General features: G+C 42.9%; 1 protein-coding gene across 1 annotated transcript in view; it reads right to left on the bottom strand.

Annotated features, from left to right (window-relative positions):
- Positions 1-12,201, bottom strand: part of aatkb (apoptosis-associated tyrosine kinase b) — a gene marked incomplete at its 5' end in the record, with an annotated part of 83,311 nt that overhangs the window by 30,232 nt on the left and 40,878 nt on the right. Inside the window, one exon of the mRNA XM_084158367.1 lies at positions 6,381-6,514. Coding sequence (XP_084014493.1) covers positions 6,381-6,514 — 134 coding nt within the window. The remainder of the gene's footprint in view (positions 1-6,380; positions 6,515-12,201) is intronic.

Below are 12,201 nucleotides of genomic sequence, written 5' to 3'. Positions count from 1 at the left end.
GATTGACTCTCTGCTAGACACTAATAAATGACCCATCATATCTGGCCCTGTGCCCTCTCTGAATCATGACATTGAACGCTTTAGCAGGATTCTTTCTCTTCACAACTTCCTACGTGATTATTGCAACTCAATGAGTGTAGCTTTTGTTGACAATTTCAATACCTTTTGGAAACAAATAATTTGGGTTCCTGGATCCTTTCACAGCATTATAAGGCTGCGTTGAGACAATGACTTATCAATGACCCAAGCATTGCTCAGTTAATCCCAACCATTGTGTCGCTGAGCCTTCATAATGCTTTAGTAAATGTACATTATACCAGGGGCATTGGTAGACACAATGTAAGTAACCTAATGTATGTCCCTCTAACTGCCCTGAATGCCTCTGCTGATCCAACTGCTATTGTATGCAGCAATCATGTGCCTATGAACAAGATTTATGCTGTTAGCACTGAGGCGGTGTGCCCTAGTAGGAAGTCCAATGAGTGCAGCTCACCCTGCACTAATATAAATAACATGAGAATATCTACTTCTGCTAAGCTTCCCAGTAAAGCAATGAAAACAAGCAAGCATCCCAGAAAAGAGCTCAAAATAGCCCACGTTAACATATGTACCTTAAGAAACAATGTTCAAGAAATTAATAACTTGCTAGTAACAGATGACATTCATATTCTGACTATTTCTGAAACTCACTTAGACAATACCTTTCATGATACAGTGGTAAAAATACAAGGTTATAACATTTACGGAAAATACAGAAATGCCAGTGGTGGAGGTGTTGCTGTTTATATTCAGAACCACATTCCTGTAAAGATTAGAGGATCTCATGTTAAATACTGTTGAAGTAATATGGCTACAGGTTCCTCTGCCTCACCTAAAGCCCATTCTTGTGGGAAGCTGCTATAGACCACCTAACAGTCAGTGCTAACAGTCAGTATCTGGATAACGTGTGAAATGCTTGATAATGTATGTGATATCAACAGAGAGGTATATTTTCTGGGTGATTTAAATATTGACTGGCATTCATCAAGCTGCCCACTCAAGAAAAAGCTTCAAACTGTAACCAGTGCCTGCAACCTGGTTCAGGTTATCAGTCAACCTACCAGGGTAGTTACAAACAGCACAGGAATGAAATCATTAACATGTATTGATCACATCTTTACTAATGCTGCAGAAATGTGCTTGAAAGCAGTATCCAGATCCATCAGATGAAGTGATCACAATATAGTAGCCATATCTAGGAAAACCAAAGTTCCAAAGGCTGGGTCTAATATAGTGTATAAGAGGTCATACAATACGTTTTGTAGGGATTCCTATGTTGTTGATGTAAAGAATATTTGTTGGTCTGTGGTGTGTAATGAGGATCAAACAGACGTTGCACTTGACACATTTATAAAATTGCTTATCCCAGTTACTAATAAGCATGCACCCATTAAGAAAATGACTGTAGAAACTGTTAAATCCCTGTGGATTGATGAGGAATTTAAAAAATGGTATGGTTGAGAGGGATGAGGCAAAAGGAATGGCAAATAAGTCTGGCTGCACAACCGATTGGCAAACGTACTGCAAACTGAGAAATCATATGACTAAACAGAATAAAAAGAAGAAGAAACTACAGTATGAAACAAAGATAAATGACAAAGAATGATAGTAAAAAGCTTTGGAGCACCTTCAATGACATTTTGGGGAAAAGGGCAAACTCAGCTCCATCATACATTGAATCAGATGGCTCACTCATCACAAAACTGACTGATATTGTAAACTACTTTAATGATTTTTTCATTAGCAAGATTAGCAAATGTATGCATGACATGCCAGCAACAAACGCTGACACTATACATCCAAGTATATCTGACCAAATTATGAAAGACAAGAATTGTAATTTTGAATTCCGTGAAGTGAGTGTGGAAGAGGTGAAAAAAGTATTGTTGTCTATCAACAATGACAAGCCACCGGGGTCTGACAACTTGGATGGAAAATTACTGAGGATAATAGCGGACGATATTGCCACTCCTATTTGCCATATCTTCAATTTAAGCCTACTAGAAAGTGTGTGCCCTCAGGCCTGGAGGGAAGCAAAAGTCATTCCACCTAAGAATAGTAAAGCCCCCTTTACTGGCTCAAATAGCTGACCAATCAGCCTGTTACCAACCCTTAGTAAAGTTTTGAAAAAAATTGTGTTTGACCAGATACAGTGCTATTTTACAGTAAACAAATTGACAACAGACTTTCAGCACGCTTATAGGGAAGGACATTCAACAAGCACAGCACTTACACAAATTAACAGCTTCTACCCCCAAGCCATAAGAATCCTGAACAGCTAATCAAGGCTACCCAGACTATTTGCATTTTGATTTGTTTTGATTTGATTAGCTGAGGGCAGCTGTCTAGGCCCCTTACTTTTTTCAATCTATACTAACGTCATGCCACTGGCTTTGAGTAAAGCCATGTATGCGGATGACTCAACACTATACACGTCAGCTACTACAGCGACTGAAATGACTGCAACACTTAACAAAGAGCTGCAGATAGTTTCAGAATGGGTGGCAAGGAATAAATTAGTCCTAAATCTTTCAAAAACTAAAAGCATTGTATTTGGGACAAATCATTCACTAAACCCTAAACCTCAACTACATTTTGTAACAAATAATGTGGAAGTTGAGGTGACTAAACTGCTTGGAGTAACCCTGGATTGTAAACTGTCATGGTCTAAACAACAGTAGCTAGGATGGGGAGAAGTCTGTCCATAATAAAGCGCTGCTCTACCTTCTTAACAGCACTATCAACAAGGCAGGTCCTACAGGCTCTAGTTTTGTTGCACCTGGACTACTGTTCAGTCGTGTGGTCACGTGCCACAAAGAGGATTTTAGGAAAATTGCAATTGGCTCAAAAACAGGGCAGCATAGCTGGCCCTTGGATGTACACAGAGAGCAAACATTAATAATATGCGTGTCAATCTCTCATGGCTCAAAGTGGAAGAGAGATTGACTTCATCACTACTTGTATTTTTGAGAGGTATTGACATGCTGAAAGCACCGAGCTGTCTGTTTAAAAGACTAGCACACAGCTCAGACAACCATGCATACCTCACAAGACATGCCACCAGAGGTCTCTTCACAGTCCCCAAGTCCAGAAAAGACAATGGGAGGCGCACAGTACTACATAGAGCCATGACTACATGGAACTCTATTCCACATCAGGAACTGATGCAAGCAGTAGAATCAGATTTAAAAAACTGATGGAACAGAGGGGACTGTGAAGCAACACAAACATAGGCACAGACACATGCATACACACGCATGATAACATACGCACTATACACACACGTACACATGGATTTGTGGTAGATATGTGGTAGTGGAGTAGGGCACACATTTGTGTGTTGTGAAATATGTTATGAATGTATTGTAATGTTTTTAAAATTGCATAACTGCCTTAATTTTGCCGGACCCCAGGAAGAGTAGCTGCCTTGGCAGCAGCTAATGGGGATCCATAATAAATAAATACAAATACAAACACAACTTGATTGGAGTCCACCTGTGGTAAATTACATTGACTGGACATGATTTGGAAAGGCACACACCTGTCTATATAAGGTCCCACAGTTGACAGTGCATGTCAGAGCAAAAACCAAGCCATGAGGTCGAAGTATTTGTCCGTAGAGCTCTGAGACAGGATTGTGTCGAGGCACAGATCTGGGGAAGGGTACCAAAAAATGTCTGCAGCATTGAAGGTCCCCAAGAACACAGTGGCCTCCATCTTTCTTAATGGAAGAAGTTTGGAACCACCAAGACTCTTCCTAGAGCTGGCCGCCCAGCCAAACTGAGCAATCGGGGGAGAAGGGCCTTGGTCAGGGAAGTGACCAAGAACCCGATGGTCACTATGACAGAGCTCCAGAGTTTCTCTGTGGAGATGGGAGAACCTTCCAGAAGGACAACCTTCTGCAGCACTCCACCAATCAGGCCTTTATGGTAGAGTTGCCAGACGGAAGCTGCTCCTCAGTAAAAGGCACATGACAGCCCGCTTGGAGTTTGCCAAAAGGCACCTAAAGGACTCTCAGACCATGAGAAACAAGATTCTCTGGTCTGATGAAACCAAGAATGAACTCTTTGGCCTGAATGCCAAGCGTCACGTCTTGAGGAAACCTGGCACCATCCGTACGGTGATGCATGGTGGTAGCAGCATCATGCTGTGGGGATGTTTTTCAGCGGCAGGGACTGGGAGATTAGTCAGGATCGAGGCAAAGATGAACGGACAATGGACAGAGAGATCCTTGATGAAAACCTGCTCCAGAGTGCTCAGGACCTCAGACTGGGGTGAAGGTTCACCTTCCAACTGGACAACGAACCTAAGAGCACAGCCAAGACAACGCAGGAGTGGTTTCGGGACAAGTCACTGAATGTCCTTTAGTTGGCCAGCCAAAGCCCGGACTTGAACCCGATTGAACATCTCTGGAGATACCTGAAAATAGCTGTGCAGCGACGCTCCCCATCAAACCTGACAGAGCTTGAGAGGATCTGCAGAGAAGAATGGGAGAAACTCAGCATATACAGATGTGACAAACTTGTAGCGTCATACCCAAGAAGACTTGTGGCTGTAATCGCTGCCAAAGGTGCTTCAACAAAGTACTGAGTAAAGGCTCTGAATACTTACGTAAATGTCATTTTCCATTTATTTATTTTTTATTTTTTGCAAAAATGTATAAAGACCTGTTTTTGCTTTGTCATTATGGGGTATTGTGTGTAGATTGATGAGGAAAAATTCAATTTAATCCATTTTAGAATAAGGCTGTAACTTTACAAAATGTGGAAAAAGTAAAGGGGTCTGAAAACTTGCACTGCATATACAGCAATAGTTGAATAGGATGGCCTTGACTAGAATACATATGAAATTAGTAAAACAGTATGTAAACATTGTTCCATGTCTATGTACATAGGGCAGCAGCCTCTAAGGAGCATGGTAGAGTAACCAGGTGGTAGTCGACTAGTGACAGTGACTAAGTTCAGGACAGGGTACAGGGTTGCCTTGAGATAGCTGTTTTTCAGTCTCTCGGTCCCAGCTTTTATGCACCTGTACTGACCTCGCCTTCTGAATGATAGCAGGGTGAACAGGCCGTGGCTCGGGTGGTTGATGTCCTTGATTATCTTTTTGGCCTTCCTGTGACATCGGGTGCTGTAGATGTCCTGGAAGGCAGGCAGTGTGCCCCCGGTGATACGTTGGGCAGACCGCACCACCCTCTGGAGAGCCCTGCGGTTGCGTACGGTGCAGTTGCCGAACCAGGCGGTGATACAGCCTGACAGGATGCTCTCAATGGTGCATCTGTAAAAGTTTGTGAGGGTCTTAGTGGGCAAGCTGAATTTCTTCAGCCTCCTGAGGTTGAAGAGATGCTGTTGCACCTTCATCACCAAACTGTCTGTGTGGGTGGACCATTTCAGATTGTCAGTGATGTGTATACCGAGGAACTTGAAGCTTTTCACCTTCTCCACTGCGGCCCGTCTGTGGATTGAGGCATGCTCCCTCTGCTGTTTCCTGAAGTCCACGATCCTTCGTTTTGTTGACGTTGAGGGAGAGGTTATTTTCCTGGCACCACTCCGCCAGGGCCCTAACCTCCTCCCTGTAGGCTGTTTCATCATTTTTGGTAATCAGACCTACCACTGTTGTGTCGTCTGCAAACTTGATGATTGAGTTGGAGGCGTGCGTGGCCACGCAGTTATGGATGAACAGGGAGTACAGGAGGGGACTGAGCATGCACCCTTGTGGGCCTCCTGTGTTGAGGATCAGCGTAGATGAGTTGTTGTTTCCTACCATCTCTACCTGGAAGCAGCCCGTCAGGAAGTCCAGGACACAGTTGCACAGGGCGGGGTTCAGACCCAGGGCCCCGAGCTTAATGATGAGCTTGGAGGGTACTATGGTGTTGAAGGCTGAGCTGTAGTCAATGAACAGCATTCTTACATAGGTATTCCTCTTGTCCAGATGGGATAGGGCAGAGTGCAGTGCGATTGCATTGTCCGTGGATCTATTGGGGCCGTATGCAAATTGCAGTGGGTCTAGGGTGTCAGGTAAGGTGGAGGTGATATGACCCCAGTTTGCACAAAGTCCAGTGTAGTTCCTTAAGGGCTGTCGTGGTATCGGCTTGAGGGGGAAAATACACAGCTGTGACGATAACCGAAGATAATTCTCATTCTCTTTTATCTGAGAGCAGCAGGAGGAAGTAACATTTCAAACCCGTCTAATGGCTGTCATCAGCTCTTTGTTTGTGTGCAGGGCACTATTATGAACAACACTTCAAAATGGGTCAAGGCACCAGAGAAAATAGTACATGGTGTGCGTGTCTGTGTGTGTGCGTGTGTGCGTGCATGCGTATGTCTGTGTTTGAGCCTCACCTTGAAGCGGATGTGTCCCTTCTTGCAGCAGAGGCAGGCCAGCATGAGGAAGACAAAGGTGAAGAGACCAGACAAGGAAACAGCCACCACCACCAGAGACGACGGCCACGACAGCCCACTCAGAGGAGCACCATCTGCAAGACAGATAGAGGTATTACAGTTTAATAATAACAACAACAACAACAACACTGCCAGAGACAATGGCCACAACAGCCCACTCAGAGTAGCACCATGTGCAGGACAGATTGAGGTATTACAGCTTAATAACAACAACAACAACAAATACACTGCCAGAGACGACAGCCATGACAGCCCACTCAGAGGATCACCATCTACAGAACAGATAGCGGTATTAGCATAGACAATATATCATATAGGGGCTACAACATCAGCCTATCTAGCTAGGGTTTTATATCTATGGTTATCAAAATATCACTTTATTATTATATAATTATTGCTTTACATTGGACTTTGTTTAATACTATATTGCCTATGGTCCAGGACATTTAGACAACGATGACTCCACACCAATTAATGAACAATGGTCAATTTATTGAACGGTCATACAGACTGGGGCTGCTTCCTTGTGTGGCTACTGCACATTGCGTCCCTATATAGGCTAAATATGGCCATTTAAATTGGAAGCTATTCCCCTACTATTTCTATTGTACTACTGTTTAGGATAGATGGCCAGTACCGTCTATTTTTTATGTTGTTTGATGTCCCCCTCCATTTACGCTACTGAGTTTATCTCCCAGGGAGGACTTGGCTTACAGGCTATGATTCATTATTGTGAAGGTCTAGATTATAGATTGCATTTCTTGCACATCATCTTTTTTTACAGTTTTCTGGTTGGGGAATGACCAATGGGTGGGTTTCCCTGTGGGTCCTGCTTTTGTTACACATCCATGGGCTTATCAACACTAAAGATAACAACTACATCATTAATATAACATTCCTGTTTGAAAAACAATGCCAACACTAGCTATTCTCTCTTGGAATCTGAAAGGCCTAAATTGTCCTATCAAACATTCCAGCTGTCTTGATATCCTAGCAAGAAACCATACTGATATAGCAATGCTCCAAGAAACACACCTGCTCCATAATGACACACATAGGATGCAGAACCATTTGTACAAACTGGCTGCTTTCTACTCAAACAGGCATAAAACATTCTCCCTAATCGATTTTATATTATTATCTTTAACCTCTATTTTCTAAAATTAAGAAAATAGAAATTCAACATATGATCTTGTCCGATCACCACACCTACCACTGCCAATTACACATTTCAGACTCTCCTAAGAGCCACAAGATGCCGTTTCAACATTTCATTACTACAAAATCTAAAATGTTGTGATCAATTTCAAATTGAACTAAATTAATTAACAATGATCAATAAAAATTCAGTCGATAACCCCAGGATTCTATGGGATGCCACCAAAGGTTTTATGAAAAATAATGCAACTGCATTTGCAGCTGGGTTGAATTAATCACAATTCAATAAGATACCAGAACTGGAAATGTTGCTAACTGCGTTCTCAACAAACACTTTTTTCAGATCAGGTAGCACTTTCCAAAGTCAAGACAGAACTTAATTTATTGATAAGACAGAGAGCAGAACTTGCCATCCATCGAGTTAGACTCAACCATTACTTCCATGGTAATCGTCCAAGTCGTTTACTGGCCAACATGCTATGCAGTAATGATCACATAGACCACACACTGAAACAGGGGAATTACGGGCCTCCCGAGTGGCACAGCGGCCGGGATGTCCTTGTCCCATCGTTCTCTAGCGACTCCTGTGGTGGGCCGGGCACATGCACGCTGACACGGTCGCCAGTTGTACTGTGTTTTCTCCGACATATTGGTGCAGCTGGCTTCCATGTTAAGCGAGCAGTGTGTCAAGAAGCAGTGAGGCTTGGCAGGGTCGTGTTTCGGAGGACGCATGGCTCTCGACCTTCGCCTCTCCAGTCCGTATGGGAGGAGGCGATGGGACAAGACCAACTACCAATTGGATATCACAAAAGAGGTATAAATAAAAATTTAATAAACGGGAATAACTATCTGAACCCAAATGAATCAATCAAAGATTCTCCCGCTTCTATAAAGAACTGTACACCTCGGATTGTAAATCCTTTATAAAAGAATGAAGAACTCCTCCTCTCTCAACAGAGGAAGCCGCCTCGCTGGTTGCTCAAATATCTATCAATGAATTCAAAAGGGCATTGGATAGCATGAATAAAGGCAAATCATCTGAATGGGACGGTATTCCTCCTGAGGTCTATTTTACATTTTGTAATCAATTAGGTCCACTATTGTTTGAAATGATTAACACAGGCGTTCACAAAGGTTTATTTGTGAGAGATGTGAATAGAGCACTAATTTTGCTTTTATTAAAAAAAGGTAAGGATGCCACCCAGTGTTCTGACTATTGCCATTTTTTCAAAATGGTCAGATCTCTTCATTATATGGCAAAGTAAGCAATCCCAGGTAAAATTAACAAACTTACAAAGAGGGAGATAACACAAATTTCCCTAAACTCTAGTGATCACTTCATCTCATTATATGCAGACAATATTTTACTATATACAGTGCATTCGGAAAGTATTCAGACCCCTTCACTTTTTGCACATTTTGTTACGTTACAGCCTTATTCTAAAATGGATTAAAAATATATATATTTCTCATCAATCTACACACAATACCCCATAATAACGAAGCAAAAACAGGTTTTTAGAAATACCTTATTTACATAAGTATTCAAACCCTTTGCTATGAGACTTGAAATGGAGCTCAGGTGCATCCTGTTTCCATTGATCATCCTTGAGATATTTCTACAATTTGATTGGAGTCCACCTGTGGTAAATTCCATTGATTGGACATGATTTGGAAAGACACACACCTGTCTATATAAAGGTCCCACAGCTGGCAGGCAGTGCATGTCAGAGCAAAAACCAAGCTATGAGGTCGAAGGAATTGTCCGTAGAGTGCAGAGACAGGATTGTGTCGAGGCAGAGATTTACATTTACATTTTAGTCATTTAGCAGACGCTCTTATCCAGAGCGACTTACAGTTAGTGTGTGCATACATTTTTCATACTGGCCCCCCGTGGGAAACGAACCCACAACCCTGGCGTTGCAAGCGCCATGCTCTACCAACTGAGCTACAGGGGACCATATCTGAGGAATGGTGCCAAATAATATCTGCAGCATTGAAGGTCCACAAGAACACAGTGGCCTCCATCATTCTTAAATGGAAGAAGTCTGGAACCACAAATACTCTTCCTAGAGCTGGCCGCCCGGCCAAACTGAGCAATCGGGGGAGAAGGGCCTTGGTCAGGGAGATGACCAAGAACCCGATGGTCACTATGACAGAGCTCCAGAGTTCCTCTGTGGAGAGGAGGACAACTGTCTCTGCAGCACTCAGGCCTTTATGGTAGAGTGGCCAGATGGAAGCCACTCCTTAGTAAAAGGCACATGATTGGAGTTTGCCAAAAGGCACCTAAAGGACTCTCAGACCATGAGAAACAAGATTCTCTGGTCTGATGAAACCAAGATTGAACTCTTTAGCCTGAATGCCAAGCGTCACGTCTGGAGGAAACCTGGCACCATCCCTGTGGGGATGTTTTTCAGCGGCAGGGACTGGGAGACTAGTCAGGATCAAAGGAAAGATGAACGGAGCAAAGTACAGAGAGATCCATGATGAAAACCTGCTCTAGAGCGCTCAGGACCTCAGACTGGGGCGAAGGTTCACCTTCCAACAGGACAATGACCCTAAGCACACAGCCAAGACAACGCAGGAGTGCCTTCGGGACAAGTCTCTGAATGTCCTTGAGTGGCCCAGCAAGAGCCCGGACTTGAACCCGATCTAACATCTCTGGAAAGACCTGAAAATAGCTGTGCAGCGATGCTCCCCATCCAACCTGACAGAGCTTAAGAGGATCTGCAGAGAAGAATGGGAGAAACTCCCCAAATACAGGTGTGCCAAGCTTGTAGTGTCATACCCAAGAAGACTCGAGGTTGTAATCACTGCCAAAGGTGCTTCAACAAAGTCCTGAGTAAAGGATCTGAATATTTATGTAAATGTGATATTTCAGTTTATTTTTTGCAAACATTTCTTAAAACCTGTTTTTGCTTTGTCATTATGGGGTATTGTGTGTAGATTGATGCTGGGAAAAATGTGGAAAAAGTAAAGGTGTCTGAATACTTTCCGAATGCACTGTATCTAGACAATGTATCTCAATCGCTCCCAAACGCAATTAAGATCATAGATAAAATCATTTTCATCTCAAGTTATAAAATTAATCTAACCAAATCAGACCTACTGCACCTCAAGACCACGATGGAGGAATCCATCTCTGCTTATGCAATCGTTTCCCATTTTAAATATTTGGGAGTAGATATATTTCCTTCCTTCTTCCTTTAGATATAACCATTGCCAGAAACTTTAACAGAATGGTCAAATCAATTCAATCCAACCTCAGTAGATGGACTAATATCCCAGTTCCTTTAACCGGCAGAATATCTATTGTCAAAATGAATATATTGCCACTGCTGAATTTCTGTAGTTCAATGCTTCGCTTGTCTCCCCCTTCTGGCTATTGGGATAAAATCCATAGTGCGGTTTCAAAATGTACACCATCGTTCAAAGGTTTGGGGTCATTGACAAGGTTAGAAATAATGATTTTTAACTGAAATAATAATTGTGTCCTTCAAACTTTGCTTTCGTCAAAGAATCCTCCATCTGCAGCAATTACAGTCTTGCAGACCTTCGGCATTCTAGTTGTGAATTTATTGAGGTAATCTGAAGAGATTTCAACCCATGCTTCCTGAAGCACATCCCACAAGTTGGATTGGCTTGATGGGCACTTCTTACGTACCATACGGTCAAGCTGCTCCCACAACAGCTCAATAGGGTAACTGTGCTGGCCACTCCATTATAGACAGAATACCAGCTGACTGTTTCTTCCCTAAATAGTTATTGCATAGTTTGGTGCTGTGCTTTGGGTCATTGTCCTGTTGTAGGAGGAAATTGGCTCCAATCAAGCGCCGTCCACAGGGTATGGCATTGCGTTGCAAAATGGAGTGATAGCCTTCCTTCTTCAAGATCCCTTTTACCCTGTACAAATCTCCCACTTTACCACCACCAAAGCACCCCCAGACCATCACATTGCCTCCACCATGCTTGCCAGATGGCATCAAGCACTCCTCCAGCATCTTTTCATTTAGTCTGCGTCTCACACATGTTCTTCTTTGTGATCCATAACACTTTTTTCCAATCTTCCTCTGTCCAGTGTCTGTGTTCTTTTGCCCATCTTAATCTTTTATTGGCCAGACTGAGATATGGCTTTTTTCTTTGCAACTCTGCCTAGAAGGTCAGCATCCCGGAGTCGCCTCTTCACTGTTGACGTTGAGACTGGTGTTTTGCGGGTACTATTTAATGAAGCTGCCAGTTGAGGACCTGTGAGGCGTCTGTTTCTCAAACTCCTCTTGCTCAGTTGTGCACCGGGGCCTCCCACTCCTCTTTCTATTCTGGTTAGAGACAGTTTGAGCTGTTCTGTGAAGGGAGTAGTACACAGCGTTGTACGAGATCTTCAGTTTCTTGACAATTTCTTGCATGGAATAGCCTTCATTTCTCAGAACAAGAATAGACTGACGAGTTTCAGAAGAAAGTTATTTGTTTCTGGCCATTTTGAGCCTGTAATTGAACCCACAATTGCTGATGCTCCAGATACTCAACTAGTCTCAAGAAGGGCAGTTTTATTGCTTCTTTAATCAGCACAACAGTTTTCAGCTGTGCTAACATAATTGCAAAAGGG

The sequence above is a fragment of the Coregonus lavaretus genome (genome assembly GCF_964263955.1).
Source record: "Coregonus lavaretus genome assembly, chromosome: 1".
Taxonomy (NCBI): domain Eukaryota; kingdom Metazoa; phylum Chordata; class Actinopteri; order Salmoniformes; family Salmonidae; genus Coregonus; species Coregonus lavaretus.
Note: the sequence above shows the minus strand (reverse complement) of the source record. Positions and strands in the feature narration are given on the sequence as shown.